Source organism: Phyllostomus hastatus, unplaced genomic scaffold (assembly GCF_019186645.2).
Source record: "Phyllostomus hastatus isolate PE091 unplaced genomic scaffold, TTU_PhHast_1.1 phas_scaffold_129, whole genome shotgun sequence".
NCBI lineage: Eukaryota > Metazoa > Chordata > Mammalia > Chiroptera > Phyllostomidae > Phyllostomus > Phyllostomus hastatus.
This window is the reverse complement of record NW_025334009.1, coordinates 30,462,318-30,477,251: the sequence shown is the minus strand read 5'-3', so window position 1 is coordinate 30,477,251 and position 14,934 is coordinate 30,462,318. Positions and strand designations below refer to the sequence as shown.

The window sequence follows — 14,934 nt, the reverse complement described above, 5'->3', positions numbered from 1 at the left end:
TAATAATTTGCAAAGCTTTAAGTGTGAAATTTGTAAAACTAGGTATTTTGCAGAGTTAGTGTATTATAGCCCTATCTTATTAAAGGTAGGTGGAGCTGGTGATTTTTAACTTTTTTCTTTGGTTCTGTTTTTTAAGTGATATCAGTAAGTTTTAATATATGTACAATGTAGTTTAACATAGTCACATGGTTTTAAAGGTACAGAAGGAGGTATGAAGGGTTTCTCCTACCTTACAAAGTTACTAGTTTGTGTAGCCTCCTAGGACTATTTTATGTGTATATGATCATAAATGTTCTCTCCTTCCTGACTTTTTTTATTGTATTTTGCCTTTGACACTATTAAATATCTTCCAAAGAACATGTTTGATCATTTGTAAATGTAAAATAATTTATTACATAAAGAGGGAAGTTTGTATTTAGGAATTGTTGTCTCAGCTGATAAGCGTTCCCAGTTGGTATGAATGAAACTTAAGCATGTCCAAACACTGCACTGTAGCTTTCAGAGGATGAAAAGCAGGCTGAGAGTGATTAGTAGTGAATACATCTTCTGGATGTATTTTCCTCGTAAACTTAAGTAACTTCTTGATTTTATATGATTTAATACAGTGCATTCACATTTCTTTGTTCCAGTGTGTTTATCTGTGTGAAACAATACGTTGCTGAATACAGTGGACAAAAGGCTTCTTTTACAGAAATAACAATTTTTCCCATGCCATTTCCACCCTATAGAGAACTTTTTGTAACTTACTTGTTCTCCCTGAAAAACAGAGTTTACCTAAGTTTCCAACACCATGTTTAAGAGACTCACAGTTAAACCTATCTTACTTTCCCAAGAGACATTAATTTCTATGCTTCACTATAACTAACAACTTTAACACACAAGTGTAGAAAAACATTAGAGCAAACGTGAACAATTTTCCATACTCGACTTGTTTCTCTCATGATATTCTTCCCAATATTAACTTCAAGCCAATTTAACCATAACTTTAGGTATAACTGCAGTTCTTTTTAAATTAAAAAAAAACAAAACAAAACACACAACTTCTTTCAGTTTTGTTCAACTACACTTGTCTCCATTTTCCCCCTACCACTCTCCTTGTCACCTCCCACCCTCAATCCTACCTCCCTTTGGCTTTGTGCATGGGTTCTTTTTACATGTTCCTTGATGACCCTTTCCCCGTTACCCCTCCCGCCCCCTCCCCTCTGGTCAACTGTCAGTTTGTTCTTTATTTACATGTCTCTGGTTCTGTTTTGCTTGCTTGTTTATTTTGTTGATTAGGTTCCATTTATAGGTGAGATCATATGGTATTTGTCTTTCACTGCCTGGCTTATTTCACTTAGCATCATGCTGTTGCAAAGGGTAGTTGTTCTTTCTTCTTTCTGCTGCGTAGTGTTCCATTGTGTAAATGTACCACAGTTTTTTGATCCTCTCATTTACTGATGGACACATAGGTCGCTTCCAGCACTTGGCTATTGTAAATTGTGCTGCTATGAACGTTGGGGTACATAAGTTCTTTTGGATTGGTGTTTCAGGATTCTTAGGGTACAATCCCAGCAGTGCAATTACCGGGCCAAACTCAAGATGGGTAAAAGACTTAAACATAAGTCATGACACTATGAAAGTCCTAGAGAACATAGGCAGGAAAATCTCAGATATCCCATGTAGCACTATTCATTGATATGTCCCCTAGAGCAAGGAGCATAAAGAAAAGAATAAACAAATGGGATTTTGTCAAAATAAAAAGCGTCTGCACAGCTAAAGAAAATATCAGCAAAATGAAAAGAGAACCAACCATATGGGAAAATATATTTGCCAATGATATCTTGGGCAAGGGTTGGATCTCAAAAATATGCAGAGAGCTCACACGACTCCATTTGAGGAAGACAAACAGTCCAATTAAAAAACGGGCAAAGGATCTGAACAGACACTTCTCCAAGGAGGACATACAGAGGGCCCCAGAGTCATATGAAAGGATGCTGTGCATCACTAGCCATCAGAGAGATGCAAATTAAAACCACAGTGAGATACCACTGCACACCGGTCAGAATGGGCATCATAAACAAAGCAACAAACAAGAAGTGTTGGAGAGGTTGTGGAGAAAAGGTAACCCTAGTGCACTGTTCGTGGGAATGCAGACTGGTGCAGCCACTGTGGAAAACGGTATGGAATTTCCTCCCTCCCTACTTTGGAAAAAAAAAAACCCATAAATGGTGGACTACTATATATTTTGTTTTATACTTTGATCTTGATCTTTTTAATAGTTCAGTTTGTGGAGTGTTTCCTATTGGTACATAAGGAGGGAGCTTCTTCAGTCTTTTTCTTTTTTTGGCAACTATAATACTCATTGTATAAATCACCCACTTTACTCAGCCATTCCCTTGTTGGTCATGTAGTTATTTCTGATTTCTTGCTATTACACAGTGTGCTGCAATGAACAATCTTTTATCTCTATAGGTGTCTTCTTTTTAATGGATTCATTGTTTTCTATTTTCCATACTCATCTTGCCCTACCAGATCTTTCCCTGTGACTTACCTATTTAGTTACTCCCACTCTGTTCATTGCAAAAATAGGCTGCGAGGAACCCAAAGATAAATCACTTGTGTGTGTTTTCATGGATCATAGGGAAAATCACATACATGAATGATCGTAGTATATAACATGAGAGTATAAGAAGCAGTCAGGGATCCTACAAAAGAGATACCACTTTGCAGGTCCCAGTACAGTGTCTTCGAAGGGCCTCCTGACTCGTTCATGTACAGCCCTCGTGGTAAGGGCTGCCTTTGTGTTCTGCAGTATTCATGGTCTTAGTGCATCCCTGTAGTCTGTAAGTATTCCATAAATGTCCAGTTAATAAATTTGTTAATCTAGACAAAATAGTTAATGTGATAAGATGTGCTTTTATTATAAAAAGAAATTTACCTTTATTGGTGTGTTTGTGTGTGTTTCAAGCTCTGACACAGACCTTGGAGATGAGAGAGAATTTCCAAAAGCAGCTGCAGGAGATCATGTCTGCAACATCAGTGGTGAAACCCCAAGGGCCGAGGACTTCCTTTGGCAGAAATGGCTGTAACAGCACCTCTTCGACCCCTGAGAGTGCTCGCTCCGCCCGCACGGGACGCAGCAGAGTCCTGGAGGCCCTGAGGTTCGTGCCTGTCACTCCTCGTGGTGGCAGAAAGGAGTGACTAGATGATTTAAGAGAAAGGTAGCTCCTTGTGTGGGTACCTACTGACTCAGTTCCATGAGTTAAAGCCTAATTTTGCTTTTGTTTTTAACTAGTAAAACAAATTTAGAATACCACGACCACTGAAAGGGTTATACTACTGGGCCTTATTTAGCCCAAACTATATACAGGGTTGGCAAAAGTAGGTTTACAGTTGTGAGTATGTGAAACACAGTTTATTCTTGTATTACTATTTATTATTTTCCATATGAATGACTGTAAACCTACTTTTGCCCACCCCTGTATATTATGTTCAAACATTACCTCCCTTGATTTTCTGTCTTCCCTCCCTTGTTCCACGCAGTTCTGGAATTCTTAACTGGGGGCAGGAGACAGACACAGGGGTTTTGTTCCTTACCAAGCAGTGCTTCACAGTGCGGTGTGATGTAAACAGTTATTTCTTACTGGAACTACATGTATTTTGTATCTATAAATCTAGCTTCTAGGAAATGTGGTTACAGATCTTAGTGTGATGTGACATTAAGTTTAGTTTCATTACTTCATCTTTTTCCTAATAGGAAACTCTCTAATTATATGATTAGTATTATGGGACTTAATATCTTAAATTAATTAAGCTATGCATTTATCTTATGATAATTGTATATTTCATGAGGCTAATTTTTTTATGTGAGTACTGAGTAACAGTGCCTTTTTGTTAATATGCTTCAGGTCATGTTTTATTATGGAGAAGCTAAATCTTGCGCCAACTTAAATACTCTGAGAATAAAAGGCTATCTGCCTTCTTTTTGAGTCAAGTGAACTCCATGGGGTATATCCGTTTTAGTAAATTATTCTTACTGTTTTATGTGTGTGTATACCTATATGATTGAATTTTATATATATACATAACATGCATGTGTATTTATGTGTATACATGTTGAAAGATTTGCTATATATCTTGAAAGAAAATAGTTAGAATTCTGTTTACTCTCCAGTGGAATTCTTACAATTACACTATAAAATGTGCTTTACCTTAGTTCACGCTGCTCTGTCTACTTGAGACTCGCAGAGGTTTGGTCACCAAGAGCTGAAAGACCCTTCTTTTTGAGGCAGTATTTATAATATATTTCCCATGTAATTGTATTGTTTCAAGTAATAAAAATACATCTACCAGTAAGCAAAGTAACCATTTTCCTAAACATTACCATGTTTTCCTAACCCTGTATCTAAGTATGAAAACTCCCATTTTTAAATGCAGCAGTCATTTGAAATTAAAAATATTTTTTCTTCTTTTACACTAAGACTGTATAATGGCTTGTCACATGGAGGAGAGCGCCGGAATAGGTTAGACTCTGTTGCTGTAGCAAGCTCAAATTGTGTCAGACAGTTTTGATCATCTGCCACAGTGAAATTAAAATTTTTGACAATGAACTTTTTTTTTCCTCTTTGAAGTTTTAAATATATGGACATTCAGTCAAAATATGTGTTTTATTTTTCTCAGTAAAACAGATTAGTTTCTGGGAGAAGCTTTTTTTAGTTTTTTAATTTATTGATTGATAGATCAATTCATTTCATTTTTTGATGCATTCAGTGGTTGCTTCTTGTTTGTGCCCTGACTGGGGCCGGACCCCACAACTTTGGCACATCAGAACAACACTAAGCAGCTGAGCTCCCCTTCCAGGGCCAAGGGAGAAACATTTTAAAAAGATAAAATTTTCCAAAGTTAGTTTATTTGGTAGCTTTAAGTGCTTACTATATACTAGGTGGGCATATAAAGGTGAACCACACATGTACAGTCTAACTTCAGGAACTTATAAATGTGGGTTTTGTTATGACTGTCTGTCTGTCACTTTTATTCCTTAGGCAGTCTCGTCAGACAGCTCTTGATGTCAACACAGAGCCCTCCCAGAATGAACAGATCATTTGGGATGACCCTACCGCCAGAGAGGAGAGGGCAAGGCTTGCCAGCAATTTGCAGTGGCCTAGCTGTCCCACACAGTACTCTGAACCGCAGGTTGACATGAAAAAATTGGAGGATTCTCCTTTCCAGGACCCTTTACATGATTTAAAAATTGTTGAACACGGTAATGAGAAGGAAATCTATTTACTTCTTTGTATTAAGTACATGTCTTGTTAAGATAATTAACAGATAAGCACATTGTGGGTTTCTAAATTGTACATGCAAATGAAAAACTTACTAGATATTTCTGATTTTGGTTTAAACTTAAGAGTCAGAAAAATAATAAAGTTGAGTTAATTAGTTTATCAGTAAATTGAAAAATATATTTTGGTTTTTAAGTTTGGAAATTTAGTCTTGGGCATTATTTCCCAGACATGATTTTCATTGTTATTCTTTCTCTCCTTTTGGTCCTTTTTGCACTTGTTTTTTCTCTCAATCATCTTATTTTCATTTAAGTCCTCTTCTGAATTCTACTCAGCACATATCTACTCTTGTTCTTTGGATTTGTATGAGTTTGTTTCTGAATTCCCCTATTATTTTCTTCCTTGGGCTTTTCCTTAAAAACAAAACGTTTCCTGTCTCTCATCCTTGGTCATCCCCCCGCCTCACATCAATACATTATTTCTCTCACTAGATGTATAGATTGTGCTCTGCTTCTGATTTTCTCCAAATGCAGCCTGGCTTTCATTTTATAAATTTTGGATACTTTTTGCTAATGAGAGCTTGGTAGTTAAAAAAAAAAAGAAATGGTTGGGAGAAGCCCACAGAAAACACCCTTTGCTCTTTTAGTACTAATTAATTGCCTTTATTTACAAGCTCTAGAAATAGGCCAGTTCTTCTGCATGTCCTTTTTACATTCCAGAATTCATTTAATTTCATCTTGGCTAAGACGTATGAGACTATTTCCCAGAATACATTCTTAGTCATGTTTGGATAATATCACACTGCAACATTTTATTGCCCTCAGCTGTCCATGATCCTGGAAACGTGTGTGCGACTGAAGTTCCAAAACACCCAGTCTCTGAAGAACTGGAAACTCCATTAAAAGACAGCCACCTGATCCCTACACCTCAGGCCCCCAGTATCGCCTTCCCCCTGGCCAACCCACCCGTGGCTCCACATCCTAGAGAAAAGGTTTGTTCATCTTTAGTACAGTGATGCGGCTTTTGCATGTTGCAGTGAGGTTGCATTCAAAATCTGTGGGCATCAATATCACGGGCTTGTCAAGGGTTCGTCGGGTATTGAAAACTTCATTTCTTTGCATTGTATTGTTTTCATATTTGATAACTTTATTTGAAGACTAAATAAAATGTCATTGTAAAAGAACTATATACCTGATAACTTTTTTAATGTTCCTTTTTCTAAAATGAAACTCTTGCATTTCAGATTATAATAGAGGAGACTCATGAAGACTTAAAAAAACAGTACACATTTCAGTTGTCATCTCTGAATCCTCAAGAACGTATTGATTATTGTCATCTGATTGAGAAACTAGGTATAAGTATTTTACTTAAGTCAAAAATGTTCCATACAGTAACCTTATTTAGAAAGCAAATATGGCTGATATTGGTGTCATTTTTTAAGGTACAGAAATTGAGAAACAAGAAACGGTTAATTTGTCTGAGACTCGACATAGAGTCAGCATTAGAACTTTTATTTTATAAAGCTCTAATCTAAATCTAAAGTCACTGGGTCATAGGATTTAAAGATTTGAATTGAAACCAGCCATTAAGGTTTAAGAATCTTTTGTGCTGCTTTGAGCATTTATTTGTTCATTGATGAAGCCTTGGACCAAATCAGTGAAGTTATAGATTTACAATGTGTGTAAAACCACTTTCTTAATGAAGGTGAAGTTACGTGGCATTATTCTTGCTGTGCTAGTTGTCAGGCCCTTAGTGTGACATCACTCATAGCAACAGCACACCAGAAAGGTAAGCTGGCGCTCTACAGCCACATATTTACTGCTGTCTGTCCTTTTAAGGATGTGGTGGTGGGCCATGATATATGCTTTTTAAAGATTTCTGTCAGCCCTGACTGGTGTGGCTCAGTGAGTTGGGTATCATCCCACAGACTGGAAAGTCGCTGGTTTGATTCCCGGTCAGGGGCACATGCCTGGGTTGTGGGCCAGGTCCCTGATTGGTTGCTGATGAGAGGCAACCAATTGATGTTTCTCTCACTCTCTTTCCCCCTTCCTTCCCCTCTCTCTAAAAACAAAACAAAAAAAATATATTAAAAAAAATATTTCTGTCAAATATAGTTGTACACTTGAGAAACTATGTTTCTGGGGAACTGTTCAACTGGAACATTTTGTTCCCCAGTTGCCTGTTAAGTTAGATGGAATTATAAATCAGGATTACTGAGCTTCACCCAGAGCTCACCAAAATGGAACTCTCAAGTGTCTGTCTCTGTAGGTGGATAGAGACATCTCTCCAAACTCTGGGTGAGAGTAATAGCAGTTGGCAGAAAATTGTCTGGAAGAAGACACAGAACAGGGGTACCTGAGTGTAGACTGTGCTGGAATTGGAGCCTGTGACCACAGGGTTCCTGATGCAGAATGTAAAGGGGCCCTTCACTTCATGAGTGAAGCCACTGTGGTGAACCGATATACATAAACCAACCTTTTATGTTGTCTGGGTCACAGTAAATTTGATATAGACAATAATATAGAATGAGATACTGATACTAATATGGAACTTTAACGTCATTGTTCTTTTGTTACCTCAGTGATCCTGGGTGAGTTACTCTACCTGTGTCCCCACATGTAAATTGCAGATAATAATAGTAACTTCATCAAGTTGTGAGGATGAAGTGAGTTAATAATCTTGAGTACTTTCAACAGTTCCTGGCCTATAGTAAGTGCTCAAAAAGCATTGCTGCTCTTGTTAGTCATCTCTAAAGCCATGAGTTCGAATGTTCTGTTTAAAATCTTAGAAAGTCCTTGATGCATCTCCACCTAACCTGTAGTCTAACTCTAAAGTATAAATCAACACCATGCTTTGCATAAGCTTATATACTGTGTCTTATTTCTTTCCTCAAAGTCAGGCTTCGTACATTTGTGTGTGAGGGATTTCAGCTCCTGCCTGCTGCTGTATCTCTACCTGGCATGTGTGTGTTTCCTCTCAAGCTTCTCTGTTGGTTGACTGACCTTATGTCCCCTCACAAAAAGTTTTTTCTGCTTTTAGTCTGTAGATGACCTGTTTTGACTTCCAGCTCTCTGCTTATCTCTATTTAGTACTTAAAATCGCTGAGGGTAGTAGAAACCCAAGAAATAGAACCGCCGGCTGCCATATGTGACCCTTGTTTGTATTCTTCTTCTTTTTTTAAACCTTAATTGTATCAGACCCCAGTACCAGCAGGAAAATTTGAACAAGGATTTTGTATTGAAATAGCAAAGAATTTTTGTTCGTTGTTTTAGATCTGACAATGGCGTTGTGGCTGAATGAGGAAATTCCCAACTTTTCTCGCTCCAGGTGGCTCGGTAATAGAGAAGCAGGCCTTCGACCCCAGCTGCACACACATCGTTGTGGGGCACCCGCTGCGCAACGAGAAGTATCTGGCCTCCCTGGCGGCGGGGAAGTGGGTGCTTCACCGCTCCTACCTGGAAGCATGCAGGACTGCTGGGCGCTTCGTGCCGGTGCGCGTTCAAATTTACGTAAAGGGTCACTTTTCTCTAAAAGTGAACATCTTAATGATTGATTCCAGCACATACACAGACCATCTGTGTAATTGACATTAACAAATATGACCAATTAGAGTATACCAGTTTTGTAAGGTCCATGTTAACAATTAAAGCACAAAAAAAATTAGGTATTACCCAGATTCCTAGTTATGTCATTTTGATTTGAATGTTTTTTAATGGAAATAACATCAGCAAATATTAAGAGCTCACTGTAAGCTTTTTTTCTTTACTATTAGCTAATTAAATATTAAACTAATTATTTGAAATATTTTGGTTCCTAACTGACCTTCACGGTTATATCTATAATGTAGTTTTTGAAGATTTTAGTCAAGAGGCCTTAGGGACCTCTTCTATGGACAGGTACTCAGGCTGTTAGTGCATACCTCCTCTGAGACCATGTCCTGCTCTGAAGTTCTTCTTACAGTGGGGAAAGCACAGCAATCTAAACATTGCCAGTTGTTGTGGTTACATGTGTTTCTTAGAAATGTATCCAGTATATTTTTGATTTCTAATTAAAAGCCATATACTTCGCTCTCCTATAAAGCCAAATTAATCTACATTTCCTCCATGTTCATAAAGTGGTGCTTTCTTATGCAATTTATGACAATTGAGCATATAGACCATGAACTCCTTGAGGACTGTTGTGGGAACTAAGCAGTTTGTGGGATTGATTCTCTAGGAAGAAGACTACGAATGGGGAAGCAGTTCCATCCTGGACGCGTTGACTGGAATCAGCGTGCAGCAGCGACAACTAGCCCTTGCAGCAATGAGATGGAGGAAGAGAATCCAGCACACACAGGAGTCAGGCGTTGCTGAGGTATGAAAGTGTAACTGTGTAGGTGGTATAAAGGGCATGTGATGTTATGACTCTTTCAGATTAAGGTGGTTTTTTTAATGAAGCGAATGTGCTTGACAAAATAATTCTATTTGTATTTTAACACTTGATTGAGCATTCTAAATTGAGCTTAATGTTAATCCCTAATTTTTCTAATTGTGATTGAAAGTAAGATATATATAAAGGTTGATAATTTTTTAAAATTTATTTTTAAAGGGGAATGGAGGGAGAAAGGAATAGAAACATCAATTGGTTGCCTCTAGCGTGCCTTCTGACCAGGGACCACACTGGCAACCTTTTGCTTTGTGGGACAACTCCCAACCAAGCCACACTAGTCTGGGCAGTGTTAATAATTCTTTTAAAAATAGTTTATATGTAAAATGTGACCCATAGTGTATGTCTTCCAAAGAATCCTTTCAGTGTCTAACTTCAGGAGTTCTTAACTTGGGGCCCATAGAGTCACACAAAGAAGTTTATACCCTTCCTGAGTTTAATCTTCACACTTTAGATTAATAAAAATAAGGATATATTTTTTCCTCATCTATTAAAAGTTAGCTTTTCTTTCCATTATAAGTCTAGTCAACAGATCACAACACTATTAATAGTACCTGTGACTTTGCCCCAAGAGAAAAAGATATTTTTGCTTTGCATTATAATTGTATCTTGAGGTGTTTATGTTTACTACTTTAAAATTATAGTAGTTATTTGACTCACTGCTAGTTTTCAAGCACATCTATTATGTCACAGTGTTTTAAATAATTTTATAAATTTCAATAAAATTATTTCCTGTGTAATCCTTATTTTATTTTGAACATTTACAACCTGTTCATATGGTATAGAAATCACACAACAAAGCTATCTTTTTTTAAAAAAATCAGAAAACAGGTCCATGTGGCTCACAAAAAGGTAACAAAACCCCACGTCCAGCGATCTTGGTTGTGTTCTGCGTCTTCGTTGGCCTTCACTCCCTTTCCTTTAGAGCAGTTCCCCAGTATGTTTCAACTTCAGATATGTTCAAGAGAAATACAAAGGAGACTTCATCTAATCTAAGAAGCTGTGCTTTAGGCTCTACCCTTGATTAATTGTAAGAAAAAATACTAGAAATGACTAAAACAAAGCAACCTGACTTTTGTTTAATTTGCCTAAATTATTTTCCTCTACTCTTTGAGTATTTATGGGTTACGTACGGTGTGCCAGACAGGCTGTGCGCATCCAAGGACCCTGACCAGAGAGTCTGCCGCTATGGCAGGAGTGAAGGTCATAGAATTATTCACTGGTGTGGAGCTACGCTTACAGATAAAATGTTATCTGTATCGTTCTGTCATTTATGTTACCTCCCACAAAATAATTTCACCACAATTATTTTCTTTATTTTTAGGGGGCATTTAGCGGGTGGAAGGTTATTCTACATGTTGCTAATCAGTCCCGAGAAGCAGGATTCAAACGTCTGCTTCAGTCCGGAGGAGCTAAGGTTTGTGTTGCATCTACTTACTGAGTTTTTTACGTGAATTATTCTCTGATCAAGGTTGCTGCAATCAGGTTCTGATCTTGTGTACTTTGTGAGATAGTAATCCTTATCTACAGATTGTACAGTGGAATTACTTTGAGATACGAATACACAGTGATGCTTCTTGCTTTTTTATTAGGTGTTACCTGGTCATTCTGTGCCTTTATTTAAAGAAGCCACACACCTCTTTTCTGACGGAAATAAACTGAAACCCGATGACTCAGGAGTTAATATAGCAGAAGCTATTGCCCAGAATGTGTACTGCTTGAAAACAGAATACATTGCTGATTATCTTACGCAGGTTTGTATGCTTCTGTCCTTGACTTCCTCATTGCCAAAGATCTGCTGGCGTGCATAGAGAAGTGACCGCACACCAAAACCCTCGGCTGGTTACTAACACAGTGTTGGTCTCCAGTGACACTCGGTAACCCCTTTCAGTTCCTTTTTTTATAATAATGAACACTATGTGAACATGTAGCTTGTAAACATTTAAATATGAGCTAGGTATAAAAATCTAGGTGCCTCTTTTAGATGGTGGAATATGAAGAAAGCAGAAGTAGATTCTAAGAGTCCAAGGAGAACCATTTACCCAGGGTTCTTCTTTAGTTTTGACCTTTTGCATTGATACATAGTAAACACAGGTGGTAGACACCACGGTAAATCAAGCATTTGCTATGTGGAAGACTCACCACACGCGTGTACTGAGTGGCCCATGTACGATTTGAACGGGCAAGGAGAGGTCCTCCTGACTCCAGAGTGCCTGGCGTGCCATCAGGAATAAGCAGAGTATGACACGTGATCATGAGTGTCTTTACTGTAAAAGCTTTTGAACAGAATGGCAGAAATACAGAGAAGCCAGAGCTCAGCCTGCCTGCGCAGTTTCTGCTGCTTGTATTTGGGAGTTGCTCTGGGTTTAGAGGAAAGAATGCCTGCAACATAAACGTGAAGGCTCTGTCATAGTGCAGTGGGACGCACTGAGTCTCCCCCCTCCAGTCCTGACCATCTCAGGTGTACAGCTGCTGTCCAAGGTAAGAACTGGTCATTGGTAATCGCCTGTGTTGTGCTGGGCACAGGGTTTTGTACACGCATTCTCATTTCACTTTTTTTTTTATGTGTAAGAGTGTATAAAACATGTACTGGTTAAAGAATAGCAAAATGTCTTGTAGGTGCCCAGGTTAAGAAACAGAAGCATGCGACACCCATAGGCATTTCCTGCGGTGCCTCCCCAGTCGCAGCTTCCTCCTCGACCCCAGGAGTGATCGCTCCCTGCTCAGGGTTAGAACACCCGTCAGCGCAGGGGTCTGGAGGAATGCGGCGAGCTGAGCTGTCGAGCCGTCTGTTCTCCATGTGGTGGGAGTGTGGTTCTGGGGGAAAGGTTCGGGCTTTCGAGTTGAATAGAGAAGTGTGTGAATTTTGGCTTTGCCACCTGGGTAGTTATGTAACATTGTGTCAGTTAACCTTTTCATTTTATCTGTGAATGGAGAAAAACACCTCACATGTTTAAAGATCAAGTAAAAATTCAGTAAAAAGTTCTTTTCAAAAATTGAATAAGCATATACTGTCTCACACTTGATAACTATTAACTGTATTTTTCCATGTTTTCTATATTCTTTATTTAATCCATATTTTACAGATAAAACCATTGTTAAGGTCTGAGCCAGTCCTGGTCTGCCTGAGCTCCTTTTTCTGATAGAAGTGGAGACTGTCACCAGGGCCTGGTCACTGAGTGTGACAGGTGATAAAGGCATGCCTTAAAAGACAGGTGTTTTCTTTGCAGGGACCGAGGAATGAATTTACATTTTCCTTTTACGATTCCTGTGGTCAAAAAGCAGAGTAAAGAAATCTATTAGCTGATCATTGAACAGTTTGAAATCTGAAAAAATGAATAATGGAAGGTTTTTTCCCTCTTTCATAGGAAACCCCTCCTCGAGTAGAAAACTACTGTCTGCCAGAAGCTGTTTCACTTCTTCAGAATCATAAGGAGCCCGGGTCTGGACTGTCACAAAAGAGAAAAGCGCCTGCAGAGAAAAGTAATACCAAACGGCCTAGAGCACACTGATGGCGTCTCCTCCTGAGTTACCAGACGGTGAACGTTCTCACATTAAAAGCCTCTTACTGTGACGGATTCGTGTAATGATGTAGAGACGAGTACTTGAAGAATTTAGCTGCAGAGTATGATGATGACCCTGCTTGAAGTTAGTTTTTTTAACACCTGAAATTTTAATCAGTGAAATAGTAACTGTCCCTGAATGGAGAGCTACCTGAAATAAGAAACAGCCCCTCAGCTGACTTGCCGTTAAACCTCCTGACGTGTGCAGGAGGCTTTTTATGTATTTATTCTCTTGTAAATATTTGAGGCTAGCACTTAGTGGGAGTTTTATTAGAAGGTGATGGATTTTGCCTTAAAACATCTGCTTTAATTCATAACAAGGAAGCTGTCAATTGGGATTTATTCATGTTTTCCCTGATTTTTAACTTCTCGCCAGTTTACCTCTTTTTAACAGGAGCCTGAGCACAGGGTTTAACAAAGAACTGAGGCTTTAAACTTAAAATTTGCGTGTATATGTGTATGTGTATGTTTGTACAGACCTCCATGATGTTTGCTGAGTTTGGGTGTCAAACTTGGGAAATAAAGACAATAAAGAGTAAAAGTAGTGACTCAGATTAGTTTTAAGATATTTAAGTTCTTGAAAAGTATTCTGGCATTTATTCTCTTGTTGAAGCAATAACAGAACTGTAAAACTGCTTAAAAAGCAAATTTTGCTAGTTATGTTTCTGGTGGTTGTTATTTATTCAGAATATTGTTTGATTTGGTTAAAAAAGAAAACCTTATTAGAACCACAAAATTGCATCAGCCTTTATTACCAGCTACTACATGCATTACCACAGGCTTCCAAGTATAAAGCTACCTTCTTTTGTTTAAGGGACAAATCAGAATCAGGACCGTAACTTGTTAAATTCCTAATGACTCTTCCTTTCAAAGGCATATTCAGACAGTGAAAGATCCAAGTTCTTAACCTAGGCCAGTGATTTTCAACCTCTTTCATCTCATGGCACACGTAAACTAATTACTAAAATTCTGTGGCACACCAAAAAAAATTTTTTTTTCCCACTGACCAAAAAAGGTATCATTTTGATTTGTTCACATTGGACATCTTTTATGTTGGCTGGTGTCTCCCCCCCACCCCCCAATCTGAGGAAGAGACGTCAGTGTCCTGACTAAATAGGTATCTCATGTTTTAAAAGTTCCTGCAGCGCACCGGCTGCGAATCACTGACCTAGACACAGAAAGCCTGACAAGAGTAGGGTTCTCCCCGCTGCTCAGGGATTGGCCCCTTGCTCTGGTCCAGGCATGTACAGGAGGCAGCTAATGGATATTTCTCCCTCCCTTATTTGTTCTTTTAAAAAATATATATATAAAATCTCCTCAGGTGGGCATTAAAGAGAATTGGCTCCTGAACGCATTTAGGTTTGAGCTAGTTCACAGTTTAGGACGGTACAAGGTCCTGCACAGCCAGATAGGTGCAGCACTGTCATGTAAACTGTACTGCCTCCCCCCAACAGAAACCCTCGTGGGCCTGGTTTCCTCAGAGCCATTCAGTGTCCCAGCGGGGTGCTTTCACAGACTGTTCGCAGTACATTTCCCTGAATCTCACCAATTAAAAATTCTTTGACGTAGTTAATACTCCTCAAAACTTCTTGATGAACACACTGATAAATGTTACGATCCCTTTTCTATCCAAAATAAAATTAACTAATGTATCATTTCCTGCTAAAATTGCGAACTATTTC

The 14,934-nt window shown here is 38.5% G+C and overlaps 1 protein-coding gene and 1 pseudogene across 4 annotated transcripts in view; one reads left to right on the top strand and one right to left on the bottom strand.

Moving 5' to 3' along the window:
• Nucleotides 1-13,793, top strand: part of TOPBP1 (DNA topoisomerase II binding protein 1) — a 58,477-nt gene extending 44,684 nt beyond the window's left edge. For all 4 annotated transcript variants that reach the window (XM_045856858.1, XM_045856859.1, XM_045856857.1 and 1 more), the window contains 9 exons: nt 2,951-3,143; nt 5,025-5,245; nt 6,089-6,255; nt 6,508-6,616; nt 8,592-8,755; nt 9,480-9,617; nt 11,014-11,106; nt 11,282-11,443; nt 13,058-13,793. In XM_045856858.1, the coding sequence (XP_045712814.1) occupies nt 2,951-3,143; nt 5,025-5,245; nt 6,089-6,255; nt 6,508-6,616; nt 8,592-8,755; nt 9,480-9,617; nt 11,014-11,106; nt 11,282-11,443; nt 13,058-13,201 (1,391 nt within the window). In that variant the 3' untranslated portion in view covers nt 13,202-13,793. The remainder of the gene's footprint in view (nt 1-2,950; nt 3,144-5,024; nt 5,246-6,088; nt 6,256-6,507; nt 6,617-8,591; nt 8,756-9,479; nt 9,618-11,013; nt 11,107-11,281; nt 11,444-13,057) is intronic.
• Nucleotides 4,458-4,574, bottom strand: LOC123830900 (annotated as a pseudogene).
• Nucleotides 13,794-14,934: the final 1,141 nt, after the last annotated feature.